Source organism: Giraffa tippelskirchi, chromosome 10, assembly GCF_054371585.1.
Source record: "Giraffa tippelskirchi isolate mGirTip1 chromosome 10, T2T-mGirTip1v1.2.pri, whole genome shotgun sequence".
NCBI lineage: Eukaryota > Metazoa > Chordata > Mammalia > Artiodactyla > Giraffidae > Giraffa > Giraffa tippelskirchi.
In genome coordinates this window covers 42,057,374-42,081,046 of record NC_137284.1, presented here as the reverse complement: position 1 = coordinate 42,081,046, position 23,673 = coordinate 42,057,374, and the positions used below count along the sequence as shown (strand labels likewise).

The following is a 23,673-nucleotide window of genomic DNA, read 5'->3' as shown; positions in this document are numbered from 1 at the left end:
TCATCTTATCAAGAACTTCCTTTGCTGAATCCACATAGTTCTTGCAGTGCATGTTGCTAAGAAATGAATCAAGTGAATGTGAGATTCACAGGCAGAGCAGTGGTGAAGAATCCATCTGCCGATGCAGCAGATGCAAGAGACACGGGATTGATCCCTGGATCAGGAAGATCTTGTGGAAAAGGAAATGGTACCCCACTCCTGTATTTCTGCTAGAAAATCACAAGGACAGAGGGTCCTGGTGGGCTATGGTCCATGGGGTGGCAAACCTGACAGAGTACACACTTACATGATATGTCCATACACTTGTGATTAAAAAATCTGCTAATTGAAAGTAAAGATGACACAAGAGCCAAATGAAGATTTGGTCACTGATTGATGTTTTCTTTTGCTTAAAGCAATGTGAGTCAAGTATTTTAAAATGTTAACAAGAAAGAAGGAAAAGAGACGCCTCTTTCGAGTGTGCGAGACCCTCGGCCCGCCTCCCAGGCTCTCCACCTGCGCGCCTTCCCTCGCCCGTCCCTTCGCGGGGCTCTGCGCCGGCGCGGTTCCCGCCGGGGCGCGCTGGGGAGCCCGCGAGACGCATGCGCAGTGCGGGGCCCGCCGCCGGGCCAGTGTCGCCGCTACCGCCGCCTCCCAGCCGGCAAGTGTGGGAAGGAGGAGCTGAGCGCCGCCGCCGCCGTTGTCGCCATGGGGAGGAAGTCGAGCAAGGCAAAGGAGAAGAAACAGAAGCGGCTGGAGGAGCGAGCAGCCATGGATGCTGTCTGTGCCAAAGTGGACGCCGCCAACAGGCTTGGAGACCCGCTGGAGGCTTTCCCAGTGTTCAAGAAATATGATCGGAATGGAGTCATCAGAAGGATTGGATGTAGTGTTAGTGCCTGGAACATACTAAAGGCTAGATCCGTGTTGAATGTCTCCATTGAATGTAAGCGAGTGTCCGGCCTGGAGCCGGCCACCGTGGACTGGGCCTTCGGCCTGACCAAGACCAACATGCAGACCATGTACGAGCAGAGCGAGTGGGGCTGGAAGGACCGAGAGAAGCGCGAGGAGATGACGGACGACTGAGCCTGGTACCTCATCGCTTGGGAAAACCGTTCGGTGCCCGTCGCCTTCTCTCACTTCCGGTTTGACGTGGAGTGCGGGGATGAAGTCCTGTACTGCTACGAGGTGCAGTTAGAGAGTAAAGTGCGGCGGAAAGGCCTGGGGAAGTTCCTCATACAGATTCTGCAGCTCATGGCCAATAGCACACAGATGAAGAAAGTTATGTTAACGGTATTTAAGCACAATCATGGCGCCTACCAGTTCTTCAGAGAAGCGCTGCAATTTGAAATCGATGACTCTTCCCCAAGCATGTCCGGTTGCTGTGGGGAGGACTGCTCCTATGAGATCCTGAGCCGGAGGACCAAGTTTGGGGACAGCCAGCACTCCCATTCAGGCGGGCACTGTGGTGGCTGCTGCCACTGAGTCCGAAGCTGGAACGCGCTCTCCAAGGCCTGTCCTCTCCCTGGTCTCACGCCGCTTGCCAGGCGGCCTCCTCAGCCCTGACCCTGGGGAGAGGTGGTCCGCCCACCCCTCCTGCTTTCCCCTGGAAGGGCAGGCTGCCGGGAGGGGCAGCGAGGAGCCAGGCACCAGGCGCGTCCTCTCACAGAGGCTGCCTTCTCACGCGGCCCTAAGCGTGGGGCTCTGCGACCTCCCTGCCACTGGATTCCTGACAAGCCCCTTTCCCGCCACACAGCTGGACGAATGGAGTGTTTGTTCCCAGCTTCGTGAAAATCCTGGAGCCCTGGGTCAGGGTCTGGCTGGTTCCCAAAGAGGAATGGACTCGGTGTAGGATCTTGTGCCGAGAGAGACTTCAGAGTGACTCCTCCCGTTCGGTGGAGGGGACACTCGACGGAGACCCTGGAAAGTCTTTTGTGTCACAATCCCGGGAAGCAAGGGCGCTCTTCCTGGTTGTGCCTTTGTGGATCCACAGTTAAAGTGGAGTTGTCCCAGGGACCAGCCGGCTCCAGGAGCCCGTGGTTGTCAGTGAGGTGCTGAGGGGACAGGAGGTGGTGTCAGTGGGGCCTGGGTGGGGACCGTGGCTTCTCTGGCTTCTGACTGGGTGGCATCCCAAGCTTGGCCCCATGATCTCAAGGCAGTGACCCGAGGTTTTTATTCATAGGAAAGAGCTGGAGCCCGGCCTGCTCGTCTCTGTCCCCTCTCTCTGCCTCCCTCTGCCTCTCGCCTGCCCCCTGCCCTGTTCTGACTCTCAAGGGGGAAATAACATCAGGGAGCCCCTCGTCTTCCCCCTTAAGACCCCTCGTTCCTGCCATGTTTAATGCCGTTTCCTCTCATATCTTGGTGCTGTTAGCTCTCTGAGGGTGGGTCTCCTTCCCCATCGCCACCCCTGCCACCCCCCTGGCCTTTGGAGAGCCCCCAGCCAGCAGCAGGCCTCCTGCCTGCACTCCCCAGCCTGGCCCCTGCTCCCTCAGGGAGGCCTGCCCTGGCTGGCAGCACGGGGCGCGGCCCCACAGCTGCCCTTCTCCCTGGTGTCACCGGTGGTGGCGGGCGGGCGTGGGGGCAGCTTCCTCTCCTCTCGTGGGGTGGACAGGGCACGGGGTCAGAGCTCAGGCTACCCCTCATCCCCAGACCTTACTCCCCTTCCAGGGAAGAGAATGACCAAATCCTTATCCAAGAAAAAGCACCTGCCTCCCCTGGGGCAGCCTGGAGCTCTGCCTTCCAGAGCATTCCAAAGGTCCTGCCTGCGGAGTGTTGCTCCCAGGAGGTTGGTCAGTGCTTCTGACCTCAGTCCACTCACACCCCAGCCCCTGCCCTGGCTCAGGCCGCCTGTGCTGGCCCGTCTCCCCGAAGCTGCTCTGGCTTCTCCCCCAGGCTCCCATGTGTGTGGGGCCGGGACACACAGCCTCCCCGCTGAGTGCTCTGCGTTGCTCTTGACTGGCCAACGGTGGACGTGGCACTGCCTTGGAGAGGGCCTCGCACCTTCACACTGGAATAAACCCACCTTTGCCCCACTTGGCTGGCTCCCAGGAGATTTTACCCAAAGGGGAGGGTTTTCATTGCTAGGAGGACATTAGGGTTCCTTCCAAGAATCATGGGACAACGGAAGCATATTTAGGAAGAGCTTTTCCTTTGATCCCTGCTGTGTCAAAGGACACAGAATGATAAATAGTCATCATTTTAGATCATGGATTTCTGATAACCTCCCACTTGGGGGCCCCAGAGGGACCCCAGTGTAAATCCCACATAAAGGGAGTGAAGCGTCCATGTCTCTTGCCCTTCACTGGACACCTGGCACTGAGCCCCGTTGGTCAGTGGGCACTTGGTGTGGGCCCTACTTGTCCAGCCGCCTCTGCCACCGCCCACAGGCTGCTGGGGAGGGTTGTCGGGCTGGGCAGGGAGGCGCAGCCTGAGGCTTGCAGTTCACCCTGCTGTTGCCATTGAGCCTGTTCAGTTCTCAACCATCAGTCTCCATTTCCCCAAGGTCTTGGTTTTAAGAAACAGCAAGTCTGGTACCAGGCTTTTTGGTTTGTTGTTGTTTGGGGCATGTTAAAAAATATTAATTTGAGATTTGTTTTTTGGTTGTTTTCCACTCTATTTCAGGTTATTTTCATTGATGTCAGATGTGTACATGATATGTGTGTGGTTCTTTTTAACCCTTCCTGGTTTTTTTTGTTTGTTTTGTTTTAGAGGAAACTTTGGAGATAAAATGCCTTCTTGATACATATATATATATTTTCTTTACCAACTTATTATCACTGGAATCAAAGGGAAAAGTGATCTCTCTTTGCATTGGTTGTGTTTGTGTGTCACAAATAAAAGACACTTTGTTCAAAAAAAAAAAAAAAAAGAAGGAAAAGAGAGAGTGGTAAAAAGGGAGAAGATGGGAATTAAGACCAGAAGGTGGTTGTTGATGAGTGCCTCTAAGGATAGAGTAGAAGTTACTTAAGAAGTGGACTGTACAGCAGAAGCAGGGGAAGTCAGTCTGTACTCATGCACACAAGGTTCTAGTCTGCATGCAGTTTGTGGACCTGAAAAGAAATATTTCAGAAAGGTCTTATCTTATTCAGTGAATTAATGTTTGCTATTATTTCCTAGTAGAAAGAGTCAGTCTGTAGATAAAATATCTGAGGATGAAAGTGAAACCTGCTCAGTCGTGTCTGACTCCTTGCAACCTTGTAGACTGTACAGTCCATGGCATTCTCCAGGCGAGAATACTGGAGTGGGTAGCCTTTCCCTTCTCCAGGGATCTTCCCAACCCAGGGATCAAACTCAGATCTCCCACATTGCAGGTAGATTCTTTACCAGCGGAGTCACCAGGGAAGCCCAAGAATCCTGGAGTGAGTAGCCTATCCCTTCTCCAGTGGATTTTCCTGACCTAGGAATTGAACTGAGTCTCCTGCATTGCAGGTGGATTCTTTACCAGCTGAGCTACTAGGGAAGGCCTGAAGTAGATTCAATAGATTTAGTCATTAGAGTACTCTGTAAGTTATATAACATGATTTAGTTGTTCAGTCACTCAGTCAAGTTCGACTCTTTGTAACCCCATGGACTGCAACACACCAGGCTTCCCTGTCCTTCACCATCTCCCCGAGCTTGCTCAAACTCATGTCCATTGAGTCGATGATGCCCTCCAGCCATCTCATCCTCTGCCATTCCCTTCTCTTCCTGCCTTCAATCTTTCCCAGCATTAGGGTCATTTCTAATGAGTCAGCTCTTCCCATCAGGTGGCCAAAGTACTGGAGCTTCATCTTCAGCATCAGTCCTTCGAATATTCAGGACTGATTTCCTTCAGAATGTCCTGGTTGAATCTCCTTGCAGTTCAAGGGACTCTCAAGAGTCTTCTCCAACACCACAGTTCAAAGCATCAATTCTTCGGTGCTCAGCTTTGTTTATGGTCTAACTCTCACATCTATACATGACTACTGGAAAAATCATTGCTTTGAATATGTGGACCTTTGTTGGCAAAGTAACGTCTCTATTTTTTAATATGCTGTCTAGTTTTTTATAACTTTTCTTCCAAGGAGAAAACATTTTTTAATGTCATGGTTGCCGTCACCATCTGCAATGATTTTGGAGGGCAAGAAAGTAGTCTGTCACTGTTTCCATTGTTTCCCCATCTATTTGCCATGAAGTGATGGGCTCGGATGCCATAATCATAGTTTTTTGGATTGGGTTTGAAGCCAGCTTTTTCAATCTCCTCTTTCACCTTCATCAAAAGGTTCTTTAGTTCCTCTTTGTATCTGCGATAAGAGTGGTGTCATCTGGGTATCTGAGGTTACTGATATTTCTCCCTGCAATCTTGATTCCAGTTGGTGCTTCATCCAGCTTGGCATTTGGCATCATGTACTCTGCATACAAGTTAAAAGAGCAGGGTGATAATATACAGCCTTGACATACTACTTTCCCAATTTGAAACGAGTCCGTTGTTCCAGTTCTAACAGTTGCTTCTTGACCTGCATACAGGTTTCTCAGGAGGCAGGTCAGGTGGTCTGATATTCCCATCTCTTTAAGAATGTTCCACAGTTTGTTGTGATCCCCACAGTCAAAGGCTTTAGCATAGTCAATGAAGCAAAAGAAGATAATGGAATTCTATCTTTTTTTTTATGTGATCCAATGGATGTTAGCAATTTGATCTCTGGTTCCTCTGCCTTTTCTAAATCCAGTTTGAATAACTGGAAGTTCTCGGTTCATGTACTTTTGAAACCTAGCTTGCAGAGTTTTGAGCATTACTTTACTAGCGTGTGAGATGAGTGCTATTGTGTGGTAATTTAAACATTCTCTGGCATTGCCTTTCTTTGGAATTAGAATGAAAACTAACCTTGTCCAGTCCTGTGGCCACTCCTGATTTTTCCAAATTTGCTGGCATAATGATTGCAGCACTTTATAATATCATTATTAAATCACAAATACCTGTTTTTAAGAAGTGGCTATTTGAGACTGTGTTTAGAATCAAAACATTGACTTCAGTTTCAGTGAAATAAAAAGCACTGAGAACAACAACACAAAAGCTTTCTGAAAGTTTTGTGTTTAATGAATGTACCAAATGTCTAAATGTGGAAGGAAAAAAGTAGATAACAGTTATGGATGAAATCAGTGGGAATACAAGACCTGATTAATTCATTGTCCCTCTAGAGTTATGTGACCATGTGGAAGAAGATGAACCAAACTGAATATTGGAAGGTGTTTCACTTAGTCTACTATAGAGAGAAACATCTTTTAGAGAAAATAGAAGAGGAAAGCGAGGAGATTTTTTAACAACTCAAAGAAAGTCAATACAATATGGACCTAAAGCAGAAACTTTTAAGGCAAATATATGAAGCGCTCAAGGATTTGTGCCATAAGCCAGACTTGGAGCTGATCCAGGTAAGAACCGAGGACTGGAGAGTCATGGTGTTCCCTGGATGATACCCACCTCTCCTTTGCCCTTCATCATGTGTTTGAAATCATGCTTTCTGTTGCTGTGATCAGAGTTTTATCTGTCTGAGTAATGCTAAGGACCAAGGACCATTCTTGCCATACACAAGAATTGCAAAGCTCCATGGAAAAGTAGGTAAAAGAAATCCTAGAGGATCCTTCTTAAATTCTCCTAATATTCAATTACTGAAAAACTGCCACAGAGAAGGATGTTTGAAGATGTACCAGTTGGTATGTGGACCTGGCCAGACTGAGAAATTTGGGAATCCCTGCAACTCATTTCCCTTTCTGTTTCTGTGTATGTGATACTGTGCTGAAATTTGGTTTCGCTCACCCTTGGAAATAAGAAACTATGTCTCTGCTCTGAATGCTGTGAAATATACTAAGACTTTTTTTCTGTTTCTCTCTTTACAGTATTATGAAAACATGTGGAAAAGGTAAGCTTGTCCATGTTTTCAAGTTTTGATAATTGTAAATGTGATCAGTCAGTTGACGCTGAAATGAGAGCATGACTATCAGGACACTATAACCTCTTTCAGGATATATTTAGATTTCCCTTTCTCCAAAGGTTGAGAGAGTTTTGTGTGTTGTTTTACCCAAGGTGGAGCTGGGCAAGGGAATTACTTGCAGGATTTTGTGCAAAGATCACGTGACGACAACTACCATTGCTGATTTTAAGTTTTAGAAAAAGAAAAAGACAGAGGGAATGTACCCAAAGTTATGACAGGATTATGTGCAGGAAATAAGGGTTGATAGAAACCTAACGTGGTATTAGGGAGAGAATGGGCCAACAGATCATCTGGGTGCAGGGTTTCCATGTGCAGCACGTGGGGAGGTGAAAACGAAAGACTCTATGATGCCCTCAGGAAAACTGGGTCTCAGGAGTTGGGATTGCTACCCAAGCTAAGCTCCTCAACTGCTAGCTGGAGTTGTACAGACACTGAACATTTCTGTGGTGACTCGAGTGGATTAAAAGTCAGAGTGCCCCTCTTGAATGTCCTTCATTTCAAGTCATTTTGCATAGCCCTGAGATTGGCTGCGAGAAACCAGATACTGTCATGACTGATTTGAACTTGATGCTATGATTGCAGTGTTAGCCCTGGGATAGATGAGGTAGACTATTACTTGATCTTGATAACATAAATCCTCTAGTTTGGGGGATTACTTTTATGGGATCTGAACCTAAGTTTGAGGACTGAACTGAAGCCTCTTCAGAGGCATGCAGCCGTAGTTACTGTGATGAAAATGTGAGCTCCAGAAGAATAATGAAGCATCCTTTCTTGCAGGGGTGAGTCAGTGCAGCTGCAGCTGCCCCTGCCCCAGCCTGTAGTCCCACAGCTCAGTGTGTGGCCCATCCCTGGACTCACAGACTGGCTCAACCAATTCCAAGGTAACAGGCAGCCCTCTGGTGGGGGTGGTATACACTGGCCTCTGATACTGTCCTATGAGTTACCTTTCCCCACTGTCCAATCTGTGGACTCTTTGCTGGAAATTTTGATATCCACACTTACCCTTATAGGAGAATAATGTATATGGAATAAAACTAAATGGTATCTGGAAAAAAAAAGACATTTATAATGAGTGTTAGTAAGCTATCTAGAGGGTAAACAATAGGAAAACATAATGGATGGTCTGTAGCAGGCTGAGGTATACCATTGACTGTTTAAAAGTAACATGTAACTTTGCATTTACATTCAGTACGTACCAGGTTTTATGGAATGAATGTTATCATTGGTTTTGAGATGCTTAGAGAATTTTAACTTGGCTTATAAAACTCTTTGTAATAAATACAAAATATAAATCCTCTTTATGGTCAAATTTATTACAAACATAAAAGGAAATTTTATACACAGTTTATACAAAACATTGGCAAAGTAAGCTGACAACTTCTTTCATTAGATTTATCCCTTTTCGCTTCAAGGTATGCTGGCAGAAAATTCTCACAATGAAATCATGCTTTCTGTTGCTGTGATCAGAGTTTTATCTGTCTGGGTAATGCTAAGGACCAAGGACCATTCTTGCCATACACAAGAATTGCAAAGCTCCATGGAAAAGTAGGTAAAAGAAATCCTAGAGGATCCTTCTTAAATTCTCCTAATATTCAATTACTGAAAAACTGCCACAGAGAAGGATGTTTGAAGACGTACCAGTTGGTATGTGACCTGGCCAGATTGAGAAATTTGGGAATCCCTGCAACTCATTTCCCTTGCCGTTTCTGTGTTTGCTTTCATTTTAACTTTGCATGCTTTAGTGAAAAATCTTGTTAGTAAAAGTGAAAACACTTTGGGAGTTATCACTATTATTGGTATTAATGTGCCTTTTCTGAGGAGAAGGGCGAGTTATATTGGTTTCTGATAGTGAACTTTTTAATTAATTGCCAATTTCAAATGTAGAAATTGTAGAAGTGATGGCCAAGATAGCAGTAGGTCTCATAGATACAAATCATTTCTTCCATTTGGTCTGGCTCAAATCTTCTTACGAAGACAGACCTATAGATCTTGGACTGCAAAAGATTTCTCAAGCTCACCTTACTGTCCTGTTTCCAATTCTAGCCACAAGTTAGGAAACCCGGAGTCTACCCAAACCCATGTCTATCGAGTCGGTTATGCCATCCAGTCATCTCATCCTCTGTCGTCCCCTTCTTCTCCTGCCTTCAATCTTTCCCAGCATCAGGGTCTTTTCCAGTGAGTCAACTCTTCGCATGAGGTGGCCAAAGTATTGGAGTTTCAGCTTCAACATCAGTCCTTCTGATGAACACCCAGGACTGATCTCCTTTAGGATGGACTGGTTGGATCTCCTTGCAGTCCAAGGGACTCTCAAGAGTCTTCTCCAACACCACAGTTCAAAAGCATCAATTCTTCGGTGCTCAGCTTTCTTCACCATCCAACTCTCACATCCATACATGACTACTGGAAAAACCATAGCCTTGACTAGATGGACCTTTATTGGCAGAGTAATGTCTCTGCTTTTCAATATGCTATCTAGATTGGTCATAGCCTTCCTTTCAAGGAGTAAGCGTCTTTTAATTTCATAACTCTAATCACCATCAGCAGTGATTTGGAAACCTAGACACTCTACAAAGCCAATGGCCATCATGAATTTATAACAGTAGTAGCTGATATAATTTTTTTCCCCTTCTTTCTGCAGTGTACATTGCACTGGATAATGAAAGAGTCACTCATCATGTCCCTGTGTTTGAAGGTTTGAGATGTCTGCTGGCTGGTCCTGATGGTCCTGGTGTCAACAACACTTCACCAAGATCTAAATATTTTCTTTCCTGGGGAGCTGAGTCATTCAGTTCTGGTCAATGCTACTGGGAGGTGGATGTGGTGGGCTGTTGCAACTGGGCCACTGGATTTTGTAATGATTCTTGGACAAGAGACAGTAACATGGTCCTTGACTCAGAGGGAATTTTTCTATTTCTTTGTATCAGAGAGAACAATCAGTGCAGTTTGTTTACCTCCTCCCCACTATCACCTCAATATGTCAAAAGGCCTCTGGGCTGGGTGGGGGTCTTCCTGGATTATGACAATGGTGTTGTGAGCTTTGTGAATGTGGCCAATAGTTCCCTCATTTGCAGTTTCCTCTCCTGCTCCTTTTCCTCTCCTCTTAAAACTTTTCTATCCTCTGGACACTCTTGATTAAGGACAATTTAGAAATCTGAAAATAGGTATCAGAAATGTAAATAATTGACATCACTAATTTAATGTCTGCTTGATTTTCTGTAACTTTACCTTCCTTTATGAAGCATATTGATTGACTTGTTTAAGGGTTGACATGTTAAGTGCATGGGCTTCCTGGATGGCTCAGCTGTAAAGAATCCTCCCGCCAAGCAGCAGACTTGGGTTTACTCCCTGGTCGGGAAGATCCCCTGGAGTAGGAGATGTCAACCCACTCCAGTATTCTTGCCTGGAAAAAATCCCATGGACAGAGGAGTGTGACAGCTACAGCCCATGGGGTCACAAAGAGTCGGACGTGACTGAGTAACTAAGCACATATCAACTGCATAAATGTATATAAAATTTTAAATAAAACCATCTCTTGAATACTGTGCAATTTTTATTCTGTTTTGTCTGTTAATTTTTAAGGTAGTTGGATGCCAAAGAACTCCTGGCTCTGTTTACCCAGTTTAGTGGGTTAAGGCAAGATTTGGAATTCTCTTATGTCTTCTGCGCATATACCTCATCAAGCCTCAGTTTTAAAACCTCTTTCATGATGTAATTTGTAAAGCTATTAGGCTAAATGAGGACATCTTCTTGGGTAGACTCAGCACATCTTGTACTTTTTTTCTGTAAAACTCACAACCTAATATTGGCTGACCCATCTAGCTTAGGAGGTTTATGTCTGCCATATCTACAGATAAATCCAAAGTAACAAAAACCAACCTACTTGAAATATAACTGTTTCAATAAATAGCTATATAACATCATAACTAAAAATATGCTCCACCACTGTTAAAAAGCTTATAAAGTATAACCAACATCAGAAGGAAGAACAATAATATTATTTAACAAAAATGTTGAATAGGCTACCTATAAAATTCATAAGCTCAAGAAATTCTCTATCATAGACAGGCTAAATATAAATGCATACATATCTTAACAGAATGACATAGAGAAAATAAGATTTCATACCCTGGAAGTTCAGAAAATTTTAACTGAGGAGAGACCTCAAGTCACAGAAATCTTGAAATTTCATTTACCAGGATAAACAGCAAAACTTTTCATTGAGTGTAATAAAGAATACTTAAGAAAAAGAAAATTGTATTTAAAATGCTTTTAGTTAATCCAATCTTAAGTTTCAAAATAATAGTACACTACTACCATGTGATCTAATAGGAGTCATAAATAGCACACGATCCAGCAAATCCATTTCTGAGTATTTATTGAAGAAAACAAACAGACTAACTGGGAAACATACATGTACCCCAATGTTCATTCTAATGAATATGATTCCGTGTCCCTTTATTGGAAGTTAGTCCGGGTTTTTTCCTCTCCTCCTGTGATGCAGGCGTATGTCTCGAAGGAGTCAAGGGGTAAACTGCTGCCTATGTTTCTAAGATTCAAACCCACAGATTTCTTCTGGTGTACAGGCTGTTTCCTCCAGGTAGCATCAACTGAAAGACAGGTCTGGCTGCTTACTGCTTGAAAGTCTACTCCAAAGATAAGGTTGGTCTAAAGGAAAGTCCGCTTTAGTTCGGAGATCAGCAATTGTCAGAGAGGGTCCACATGTCCAAATTGCCACTCCCCACTGATAATTTGAGGGTGAGGATTTTTAAGTGGAGCATTTAGGATGTGTAGGAGAAAGGAAAGGGCTCCACGCAGAAACAGTGCAGTCAGCTCCAACAGTCATCTTGAAATTGGTCATGTGGTTGTCTGACTAGCATCATTGGATTGTTTTAAGTACAATTAATTTTCAAGTCTGGAGTCATTTGTATTTTTCCAGTTTCTCTGAGGCCAGTTCTTGGAATTGTGCCGCTTACGCCATGGACAGTCTGCTTCTCATGCAGTTAACTTCTTCTGTCAGGCGGGGCTTTAGTTTCTACAAAACAGGTCAAAGCATATGGCTCGGAATATTATGCATAGTCTTTGGAGAGGAATTAAAGGTTCTTGACTTTGCTTAATGACTAAACTATTATTATTTTATCTTGTTTGACTGCTTTTCCTTTGTATCGAGGATTTCTCACTTCTTAGATCACATTTATTCTTTGCCTAAAGTTTTTCTACAGACAAAAGACAGGCTGAGGACGTTGAGGGTGGAGGGAGGAAGGAGCATAGGGCCCTGCTCTGTTTCAGGGGTAGGTGAGAGAGGCAAGAACCTCTGAGAGTCAGGACAGTGGAGTCAGACAAGAGAAAAATTAGAAAGATTCTCTAAGAGTGATGCAAATTTGTCTGATGTTTGTGCATGTATAATGTAATATGAGATAAAGTTTCGATGAAAACTTTTCAAGTGACTGTCTATCATTTGTAAATACATTGACGGAGGCCATGGCACACAAAAGAGAAACTCTTACAGGAATCTCTTTGCAGGGATGAGTCAGTGCTGCTGTCCATGTGCCAACTTATGAACCCAAATCTCAGTCCAGAAGTCATCACTGAACAGATGGGCAGGCTCAACCACTTTCAAAATGACTTTGGTCCGTTGGTGGAACCACACATCAGGGTCTTTCAATAATGGGTCTTTCAATAATGGTTCTGTATTTTCAATCTTAACCTCTTTACCAATCTTCAATTTAAATATTTAGAGTCGTATTTCTACCATGATAATATGGACAAATCTACCTGAAATTTGGTGAAATAATAATGGGATTCAAGCCTATTATACATTTTTTGGATAATGAGAGAAGAAGGGTTCCTTAAGACCTGGAATCATTCTTGGATATGTCAATTGCTCAGTGAGTCACATGCATGCTCAATCACTTCAGTTGTGTCCGACTCTTTGCAGTCCCTCCCATGGACTGTAGCCCAGCAGGCTCCTCTGTCCACAGGAATCTCCATGTGAGAATGCTGCAGTGGGTTGCTTGGCCCTCCTGCAGGGGATCTTCCAGACCCAGTAATCGAACGTGTGCCTCCCGTGACTCCTGCACTGCAGGCGGATTCTTTACCTCTGAGCCACCAGGGAAGCCCCAGAGTCACAGATAACTATAAATTAATTCAGGACATTTGAATTACAAGTTAAATGCAAATAGAAATTATGATAGGGTACCTTACGTTTACAAAAATTTCCCCTAAAAACTTCTACGTAGTTGAATTTGTTGGTTGGTGATGCCATCCACTGTCTTGTCCTCTGTCTCCCCCTTCTCCTCCTGCCTTCAATCTTTCCCAGCACCAGGGACTTTCCCAGTGAGTTGTCTGTTCGAATTAGGTGGCCAAAGTACTGGAGCTTCAGCTTCAGCATTAGTCTTTCCAGTGAATATTCAGAACTGATTTCCTTTAGGACAGACTGGTTTGACCTCTTTGCATTTCAACGGAGGAAGTTTAGGCCTTAAAAATCGTGGTTCTCCAGGAGCTCACAAAATTTCCCAGGGTGCAGAAAGCCCTGTGGCACCAAGGAATACTGGCAGCTTCTGAAGGGACTGGACCTAGGAGTGAGGTGGTCTCCCATCCGCCCAAGGCAAATCTGCCCACAGTGGTGCGGGGCTCCAGGAGACTCAGCCCTGGATTCAGGGGGTGGCTGCCTGCTAGGACCTTCCTTCAGGGCAGGAGGGGACCCTGCAGACCTTTGAGAGGGCAACAATGGGCTCTGTGTTTTTGTCCCCGCCTCCGTAGGCACTGAATCTCTGACAGCCCAGCGTGGTTTTGTCCAGAGAGGGAGTTTTGCCCTGAGGTCCCAGACCAGCTCGTGTACCTGGCACATCTGGGAAAGCGGGGGCAAGGCTCTGCTCAGCCCAGAGTCCCCCTTGGAGGATGTGCAGGAGGGGCCGGGGGGGGTGCTTCAGGGGTCCCGGAGCTGCTCTTTACACTCAGAGTCTTCACCCCTCACCTCCAGGGCCTGCACCCCCAGGGGAACCGGTGGGCTCCACTCCTAGAGAGAGGGGGCAGAGTAACTAGGAAGGACTCCAGGACTGAGAGTTCAACAACTCCTGCCCTTCATTGAAAGAGAAGCTGCAGACAAGGAAAAGGGAGACCGAGAATCCTGAGAGGTGAGTCCTTGACCCCCGCTTGCCTCCTGCTGCTTCCCTGCACCTGTCCTTCTACAGTGAAGGGATCAGAAGTGCAGGCCGGGCAGGTTCTGAAAAGGAAGGTCTAATGAAGTGGAGCATTGGGTGGTGCAGGCAAAAATGCAGAAATATCTCAGGGCTGAGTTGCTAGATTCCTGGCTTCAATTTCATTTCTAGGGGAAAAAGGAGAAGCTGTCTGGCCGTCAGTGAGTACTGTCTCCCTCTCTTCTCTGTGAGTTGTTCAATCAAAAGATATGTTTAGATTTGCCAGGAGGAAAGAAATCCACTTAACATTTTGCGGATGTGAATGAACTGTGGGTCAGTCCTTTTAGAAGCACTAAATATAATCTTAAATTAGATCTTTTATGATTGGAGTTTTATTTCCAGTTCATGAATGGGTAGATGAGGCAACAAATACAGATTTATAATTTTAACAAATGCCATCTTCTTCTATTAGACAATTCAGACTTTGAACTTATATTAATCTAGAATTTGCATTTTTCTGCATCTGTTTTTATAGCTTTTCATTTTGTATTGGCATGTAGCTGAATAGCTTGTGATAAGCCTTTTCTGGTGATCTAGTGGTTAAGAATCCCCCTGCCAGTGCAGGGGACATGGGTTCGATCCCTGGTCTGGGAAGATCCCACAGGCCATAGTGCAACTAAGTCCATGTGCCACAGCTGCTGAGCCAGTGAGCTGGAGACCGTGTCTGCAACAAGAGAAGCCATCCCAGTGAGAAGCCTGCACACTGCAAGGAAGAGGAGCCCCACTTCCTCGGCTAGAGAAAGCCCTTGGTCAGCAATGAAGACCCAGTGCAGCCAAAAAAAAAAAAAAATAAGTAATCACAGAAATATTGTGATGCTTTCAGGTGAACAGCAAAGGGACTCAGCCCCGCAGACACGTGTGTCCATTCTCCCCCAAACCTGCCTCCCATCCGCGCGGCCAAATAACCCTGGGCAGAGTTCCATGTGCTGCACAATCAGTTCCCTGCCTATATACTTACTTCACTAAGACATCAAGGAGTAAGATGAGCTCTCAAAACTCATCCCTTTTCATATGTAAGAACACTACTACTTCTGTGATACTGACAGTGCACGAGAGCCAGAAATGAAAACAGCCAAGAATATTTAGAAAAGTTTAATGAGATGACACTGGCTTTACACACATTTTCAAATATATAAATAAACCAAAGTATTAAAACAGTGTCATTCTGCTACACAAATTAGCAGACAGATTAGTAACCTATGGACTAAAATATTTATACATTATAACACCTATTTAATAAAATCTCATAACATAATACAAAAAAACCAAGCCTATGGGAAAAGTGTGATTCACTTACAATCTTCTGCATGAAGAATGGACTGGGGGATGAACCAGAAGAAATTTAGATGTGGCCTGGAAAATTAATGCTTTTGAGTCAAAGGATGCTGGTCTTAAGGGAAAGCTAACTCAAATGGAGCAGTTTTAAATTTTCATTTCTAATTTTCGAAATCAGTAAGAAAAATCCCACTGAGAGCTCAAATGATAAATATAGAGAGAGAAACACTGCTGCCCACATGCCCATCCTTGCTTCCAAGATAAGGAAGGTCCAGCTCCTCACCTCAGAGAGAAGGGCCAGAGACATCAGGGCCTGACAGCTTTCTTTAAGGCAAGTCTCCTTCTTCCAGTCAATCAGATCATCCCTCCCCAGCTCACTGCCTGAGTCCTGGGGGACAAGGTCACAGAGAAGGGGGTCACAGACCCCTGGAGCCCCTCACATGTCTGGCAGGCAGAGGGTGAGGAGAGCAAATCTTTCCAGTTCAGGAGACTCTGTCTAGTCCAGGGTGCCCCACAGCCCAGTCAGCTCAGGGTTTATTCCACGAGGCGTCATTGCATTGACTTTCTGTTGGGGTGAACTTGGGGTATATAAAGAGGCCAGAAATTATAGCACAAGATGCCTTCTATCCAACAGGTCCTACTTTGTATGAAGAGGGAGGGAAAGAAGGAAGGCAATGAAAAGGCATAGAGAGAAGAGCCCATGGACTTTTGCTGAAAGTTCTGTCCCTTCAGGTTGTGAACTAAACTCAGTCAGAATCTGAGTCAGAGGAGTCCCCTGAGGACGATGAGCTGGGGCCACGGTCCTCTGGCTCAGAATCTCCAGCTTCATCCTCACTGCTGGGGCCTGAGGAGCTGCCTTCCTCCTCTTCCTCATTTTCTTCAGATCTCCCCGAAGCAGGAGAATGTTCTCCAGTCGTGTCTGATGATTCTGACTCTGCAGCCTGAAGTCCCAGGTCCTCTCTAAGCCTTCCTTGCAGATTCGCTGATGATGGGGACTGCAGACCCATCCTTCTCATCTTGGGGTTCGGGCCCCCCATCACGCTCATGTTCTTACGCTTAGCACAGGTCACCTCTCTGTAGGCAGCATATTCTTCAGGAGACAGAGTCCTGAGCCAGAGATCAAGGTCCACTTTGTACTGTGTCTGCAGTTCCTCCGCCTGCTTCTTATAAAGTTCCTTCTGGTCCTGGGGGACCCGCTGCCAGCGTCTACTGATCTCCACCATGCGCTCCCTCGGGGGCACCACTTTCAGCTCCCAGCTAGACCAGAGATCCTGGTGGAACTTGTGATAGCCATTCATCGGGGGCTTCTTGGGCTCTCCGTGGAATTTCCACTTCATGGGTAAATGGTTTTCTGGGGGAGACTTCACTGTATGCACATTTTCCTGAAACTTCTTTGGCACTTTGCTTTGACTTCCTTTGGGGACATCAGGTTTCTTGGAGTTCTGGACAAGGTCAGGGTGCTGTTCTCTGAATAGAGCCATTTTCTCTTGAAACTCCTGTTTCTCTTTCTGGAAATCTTGACTGTATTTCAGCTTGAGCTGTTCTGGCAGCTTCCTGTATTCCTCAGACAGAACCTTAGTCAGCTCCTGGTTGCTCATCTTGGGGTGTTTTTGGACATACTGAGGTCTCATCTCTTTAAAAAAGCGGAGGTAAGCTGTCAGGGGCTTCTTGGGTAAATCAGGATGTTTCTTGTGTTTTCTGCTTTTGGAAGGATTGTTAACATTTTCCTTAGCTTCCAGGACTAGTTCCTTCAAAGTTCGAAACTTTCTCAAGTTATAGGAAATCTCTAACCATTTGAGTTTGCATTTTTCCCCAGAAAAATCTTTAAAAGCTACTTTTTCCCATTCCATCACTGACTGGGTCATTTTGAATGTGTGCCTGTCATTGGATGGAATGCTTTTCTCCATACTTTCCAGTAACTGCACAATGTCTTCCTTGGACCAGTCATCTTGACTTTTAGGCAGCACCATTTCTAAGTCTTTGGGACACTTATATGGTCCCAGAAGTTCAGACACCTCAGCAGAATCTCCAGGATCTGCACTCTCAAGATTCAGCAGGTGAGTGTGATGATTCTGTGAAGAAAGAAAAAGAAAGTTACTCTCCTATGTGACACATGAGAGGAGCACATCCCCCTTGGGATATGTCTCTTCTATCATTTTATTTACCCTCAAGAATGTAAACAAAAACTGGCCTAGTCTGAATCGAGATTCATATTGGGCATTATGAAGCTTCTTTTGCAGAGTTAAGTATCTTCAGACCCCATTCACTCTGCCTTCCAATCAATTTCACCAGAGAGAGTTTTACAAACAAATGAGCAGAATAAAAGACTGGCTACTCACTCAAGGGACAAAGAAGAAGAGAAAATAAAGGGACTTTAAAAAAGTAAATGCCTGAAAACCAAAGGACTTTAAAACAGCAATGGCATACCACAGCACATGGATAAGAATGGTCAAAATTCCAAAGATGGACATCACCACATGCTGCGAGAATGGGGAGAATCAATAACTTTGATTCATTAATGATGGGAATGTAAAACAGTACAGGCCTTCTAAAAGACAGGACAGGGGACTGGCAATGCACTCCAGTATTTTTGCCTGGAGAATTTTATGGAAAGAGGAGCCTGGTGGGTTACAGTCCATGGGGTCACAAAGGGTTGGACACCACTGAACAACTAACGCTTTCTGAAAGACAACATGGCGGTTTGTTACAAACTTAAATATCCACCAACAGTGAAGTTCCATAATCATGTTCTTTTATATTTGCCAAAATCAGCTAAAACCATTTAGAAAAACTGCAGTCGGATACTTATAGCAGCTTTGCTCATAACTACAAAACTTGAAAGCAACCAGATGTCTTTAGGTAGATGAATGGATAAAGAAACTCCGGTACATCCAGGCTATGGAATAGTACTCACTGCTAAAAGGAAATGAGTGAGCAAACCAGCAAGAGACATGGAGTACAGTTGAATCCATATCACTAAGTGAAAGAAGTTAATCTGAAAAGGATACACACTTCATGAGTCCAACTATAAGACATTTAGAAAAAGAAAAATAGAGAGAGAGTGAAATAATCCCTGGTTTCTAGCAGTTATGGTTGGAGGACTGATGAATAGGTGATCACAAATTAATTCTAGGGCAGTATAGCACTTCCGTATATTATACAGGTGGGTACCTGTCACTATACATCATGTAAAACTAGTAGAATAAACAACACCAAGAGTGAACACTAATGTAAAATCATGAACTTTGGGTGACAATGAAGTATCAGTGTAGGTTCCTCAATTGTAATAAATACACCACTCTGATACATTATGCGACAATGGGGGAAACTGTGTGTGTGTGTGCCTTTGTTTTAAGGAGGCAGGATATATATGGGAACTCTCTGTACTCTGCTCAGATTTAATGTGAATATAATCTTCTCTCAAATAGTAACACTCCATTGGATTTCAGGGAATAGCTGCCTTCTTATTTTTATTAACTTATTTTTAATTGGAGGATGATTGTTTTACAGATTGTATTGGTTTCTGCCATACAACAATGTGAATCAGCTATAAGTATATGAAGAAGCATGCAGGTGGCCGAGGACTGAATGTGAAATTGAGATAATATTTGATATGATTCATCTAAGAACAGAAGGTGCCATAGAAGATGAAGACAAGTGTAAACATGTGAATGTAAGGGTCAAAGACTTGAGGGGCTAAATATTTCTTTTCAGATAACATCAATAGACGTTGTATTAAGGCATATTAAATACAATTTATTTTCTTGGGCTCCAAAATCACTGTGGATGGTGGCAGCAGCTACGAAATTAAAAGAAGCTTGCTCATTGGGAGTAAAGCTATGATAAATCTAGACAGCATACTAAAAAAGCAGAGACATCCCTTTGCTGACAAAACTCCATCTAGTCAAAGCCATGGTTTTTCCAGTGGTCATGTACGGGTGTGAGAGTTGGACCCTAAAGAAAGCTGAGAGCTGAAAAATTGATGCTTTTGAACTGTGGTGTTGGAGAAGACTCTTGAGAGTCACTTGGACAGCAAGGGGGTCAAATCAGTCCATTCTAAGGGAAATCAGTCCTGAGTATTCATTGGAAGGACTGATGCGAAAATTTCTATACTCTGGCCACCTGATGGGAATAGCCAACTCATTGGAAAAGACCCTGATGCTGGGAAAGATTGAGGGCAAGAGGAGAAGGGGAAGACACAGGATGAAATGGTTGGATGGCATCACCCACTCAATGGACATGAGTTTGAGAAAACTCCAGGAGAGAGTGAAGGACAGGGAAGCCTGGATTCTTGTAGGCTAGGGGTCCCAAAGAGTCAGACACAACTGAGCAACTGAACAACAACAACAACAAAATAACATTGTATAAAATAAGACAGGGACTCTTTGTTTTGGTGGAGATACAAGGACAAAAATATATGTCTCATCAGAGGCTCATAGATATGAACAGATAAGATACCAATCGAAAACTCCCCTTATGGAAAATTGTGCAGGTACTTCAGGAGCTGGGAAGGCCACCACTTCTCTGCATGTGTCTCCTGAACTGAACTGACACTGCTAAAGTTTTTTCACATTTGGAAATATGCAGATTCCAAGTTAAAATGAAAACCAGTGCTAGCCCTTCCCTGGTGGTCCAGTGGCTAAGACTCTGTGCTCCCAATGCAGGGCGTAGTGTTCAATCCCCCTCAGAGAACTAGATCCCACAGGACACAGCAAAGTGCTCCCATGCCAGGACTAGTAGTTCATGGATGGTGACTAAGTGCTTGCATGCCTCAACCAAGTATCCCACGTATCTCCAACTAAGAACCAGAACATACAAATGAATAAATGAAATTAAAAAATGAATACTTAAAAATAATAGTGCTATCTAATAGAGTGGGCTTCAAAATAAATGACTGGAATTAATCAAGATTCCTGTTTCTTATCAGACTGAGTGAAGAATTTTCTCTGCTTTTTCGTGTTTGGTGTCACCAATGTTATGTTTTGAAAGTCATCACCAGTATCTGGGTTATCATTGGACATTTCAAATACCGAGCTCCCTCGTTTCCTGAAGAAATATTACTCTTCACATTCTACAACAATTTCTCAATCAAGTTTTAGGCATCATGCCAAATGTAAAAACTATCGTGTAGGATTTCTCATCGCAAAATTCACATTTTAGTTTTACACCATGTAAACCATAAGTTAGCAGAATCATTCATTTTCATTTACAAATTTCAAACATTGGAATAAAATTCACTAGCTCCAGAGTGAACTGAAAGCAACTACAAAATTTTTTATTAACTGTGAGTATTTCATCTGCTTCAGAAATTCTGAAGTCTGCTGAGTGTTAAAATTTATATATATGTATGTATACACACACACACACACACACACACACACACACACACACACACACACACACATACAGGTAAAGAAACAAGAATTCCAGTACTCAGAACTCTTTACTCACTATAAGATTGCAGAATCGGTCTCATCCATTCTGGTAGGAAAATCCATCCAATCAGGTCAGAGTCCTATGCGCTCTGGATGGGTCAGCACCTGTAACTTTCAGAGTTTCCCAGGGTTCAGACAACTCAAAACATCTCTGAACAGGAAAAAAAAAAAGAAAAAAAAAAGCATTGCTTTTAAGATGCCTGACTCTCAGATTCCTTGAAGTCCCTCCTTTGATTAGGTTACTACAGTTTCCTTGGATAAACCAAATCAACACTGATTAGATTCATGCCATTCCTCATCCCCATTAACATCCACTGCCAAAGTCCTCCAGGGCTGGTTTATTCTCACCATTGATTTTTATAAGTATCCATTCTGTTTTCATATTGAGGGTCTCAGATTCTGCTCCAATTCCTTCCATATTTTATTATATTTGAATAAGGTAGTTGAATATGCATCTTTCCATGTTGTGATAGTTTCTGACCTTTTTTTCACATGATCTAGGATCTACTAACAGGTCATGTTTAGAATGGACTTTTTAATCCCTTCAGTTCTAATCAGTTCCTACCACCATATAGAATACATGAATAATTATTGAGGATAATCTGGGAACTAGAAAAACAGAGGCTCTAAATTCTGTCATCCTTGGCTAATTTAATTCTGATTATATGGTGATTAAATGTGAGCAATTCATTTTTAAAAATCCATGGGAATTGTTGAAAGCAATTGGATTAAACCTGAGGTGGTCTAAAGTATACCTAGCATGATATGATTCTTATTAGATGAAAGAATGCTTGACATATCAGACTTCATGATTTTTTTGACACTGGCTTCATCTACTTTCAAATTGAATTATAAATATACTTTCCATCTAGTGATTAAGTGACAAACAACAGAATATGATTGGAAAAATGAAATCAATGAAATATTTACTTTAAAAAAACAGTAAAAAGATATGGCTTAATTTTGGATATATATTTTTACTTATTGGTATACACATGCATGTACAGAAATATATGGGGGAAGTGTTAAAATTCTTGGAAATGTTCATGGCTTTTAAAACAAATGTTTCATCTCTCTGTATATATTTTATAATATTTTGGTAATGAGAATGAACTGCTCCTGAAAACAGCACTATTTTTATTAGAATAACCCATCATATTCATAATGTTCATATAAATATTGTTCAGAGGTCTATAGTTCTAATTAGTTTTAATGTGCTATGATAAAAATTAATTAAGGGAATCAATAAATGTTGCATTTTTGTGCTTATAATATCAAATTCAGACTACATTTTAGCAGATTCAGTATTATTGAAAATAAATAACTTCCAATATGTTAATGAAGATTATCAATTTCTTTAGAGGGCAAAGACATTAATAATTAACCTATTATTATGAAGTATTAAACATTATTAAAATATGAATTTGGCAAACTTTAAGAAGGATAATATCCAGTTTTAATGACATTAAAAATGTATACCCTCATATACTTTGGTATGTTTGTGTGAGTTTAACAGAGGATGTTTTCATCATATGCATTAAAATTCTTAAAAAATAAGAGACACAGATAAATAGAACAGTATTATGGACTCTGTGGGAGAGGGCGAGGGAGCCATGATATGGGAGAATGGCATGGAAGCATGTAAATTATCATATGTGAAACGGATGGCCAGTCCAGGTTCAGTGCGTGATACAGGGTGCGAGGGGCTCGTGCACCGGGATGATGCGGAGGAATGGGATGGGGAGGGAGGTGGAAGGGAGGTTCTGGAAGGGGAAAACATGTACACCCATGGTGGATTCATGTCAATGTATGGCAAAACAAATTAAAAAAAGAAAGAAAAAAAAAGAAAAAAAATATGTTTGCCTCTGACCCACTAATCGCAGTCCTAGAAAAAAATTCTAAGGAATTCATTGGACTTGGCAAATCTGAAATCTTGCTTTAACAGTGTCTCTCCCTACTGCATATAACTACCTACAAAGCAAAGCAAGGAAAAAAAAACAAAAAAACAATGAGGTTTTTACTTCCTCCAGCAAAACAGGAGACCTCAGATTTGAGGGCAATAACCTTTCATTCTGTTAGATGAAGTAGTGAGATTAATGTCCCCCTTACCCCCTCCCAAATCATGTCCTAATCCCAAAAGCCAGTGCCTCTAAAAATGACCTGTTTTAGAAATAAAGTCTTTGCTGATGTAATCACCTGGAGGATGTCAGGATGAGACCATTCAGGGTACAGAGTGGATCCAAAATCTGCTGACTGGTGTCCTGATAAGAGAAAAAAGAGGGGTGTTTTAGATGCAGCAAGAAAGGTCATATGAAGAGGCAGAATTTAAGTTAGTCTGTCATAATTTAAGAATTCCAGGAGCCTCCAGACACTGAAAGGGACAGACAAATCCCTTTAGAGCCTTTGGGAGGAGTATCCAGGACTGTCAGAGAATACACTGGTTTTAAGCCACCCCATGTGGGTTCATGTGCTGTGGGAGCCCTAGGAAACTGATAGACACGGTGACCTCCGTGGACAGGGGCTAGCCCTTCATTTTCACCACCCTCTGTTCTGTGCCCTCAAGCACAGCACTTAGCACCCAAACATGAGGCAGCAGGGCTGTGAGACTCTGGCCTCTAATAATAATATGAAACCTGTGTGTGTGTGTGTGTGTGTGTGAGAGTGTGAGTGTGATTGTGTTAGTCGCTCAGTCATGTCTGACTCTTTGTGGTCCCATGGGTTGTAGCCTGTCAGGCTCCTCTGTCCATGGGATTCTCCAGGCAAGAATACAGGAGTGGGTTGCCATTTCCTTCTGTAGGGAATCTTCCTGACTCAGGGATCAAACCCAGGCCTCCTGCATTGCAGGCA

At 43.5% G+C, this 23,673-nt stretch overlaps 3 protein-coding genes across 5 annotated transcripts; 2 read left to right on the top strand and 1 right to left on the bottom strand.

Annotated features, from left to right (window-relative positions):
• The first annotated feature begins 604 nt into the window (after positions 1-604).
• LOC145523326 (N-alpha-acetyltransferase 40-like) lies at positions 605-3,844 on the top strand. Its single transcript, XM_081533373.1, is given in 2 exon segments — positions 605-843; positions 892-3,844. Coding segments are annotated over 2 exon segments (726 nt in total). The 5' UTR covers positions 605-687; the 3' UTR covers positions 1,462-3,844.
• LOC145523327 (tripartite motif-containing protein 77-like) lies at positions 1,775-10,457 on the top strand. 3 transcript variants are annotated; one of them, XM_081533375.1, is made up of 6 exons: positions 1,775-2,027; positions 6,130-6,360; positions 6,826-6,848; positions 7,698-7,801; positions 8,333-8,465; positions 9,559-10,457. In XM_081533375.1, exons 2-6 carry the CDS (start codon positions 6,277-6,279, stop codon positions 9,575-9,577), a joined length of 363 nt encoding a protein of 120 aa, XP_081389501.1. In that variant the 5' UTR covers positions 1,775-2,027; positions 6,130-6,276; the 3' UTR covers positions 9,578-10,457. The 3 variants fall into 3 exon arrangements, with proteins under 3 accessions (XP_081389501.1, XP_081389502.1, XP_081389500.1); XM_081533376.1 differs by having other exon boundaries at positions 1,960-2,027; positions 8,333-8,469; XM_081533374.1 differs by lacking the exons at positions 1,775-2,027; positions 8,333-8,465.
• A 5,680-nt stretch (positions 10,458-16,137) lies between these two features.
• LOC145522443 (upstream-binding factor 1-like protein 1) lies at positions 16,138-17,373 on the bottom strand. Its single transcript, XM_081531159.1, has one exon. The coding sequence runs from the start codon at positions 17,359-17,361 to the stop codon at positions 16,138-16,140; it is 1,224 nt and encodes a 407-aa protein (XP_081387285.1). The 5' UTR covers positions 17,362-17,373.
• Between the last annotated feature and the right edge of the window lie 6,300 nt (positions 17,374-23,673).

Coding starts and splice junctions, on each gene's coding strand:
- LOC145523327 (XM_081533374.1), top strand. CDS start 6,277: ATGGACCTAAAGCAGAAACTTTTAAGGCAAATATATGAAGCGCTCAAG. Junction 6,361..6,825: donor CAGACTTGGAGCTGATCCAG/GTAAGAACCGAG, acceptor CTCTCTTTACAG/TATTATGAAAACATGTGGAA. Junction 7,802..9,558: donor CTGGCTCAACCAATTCCAAG/GTAACAGGCAGC, acceptor TTCTTTCTGCAG/TGTACATTGCACTGGATAAT.
- LOC145522443 (XM_081531159.1), bottom strand. CDS start 17,361: ATGGTGCTGCCTAAAAGTCAAGATGACTGGTCCAAGGAAGACATTGTG.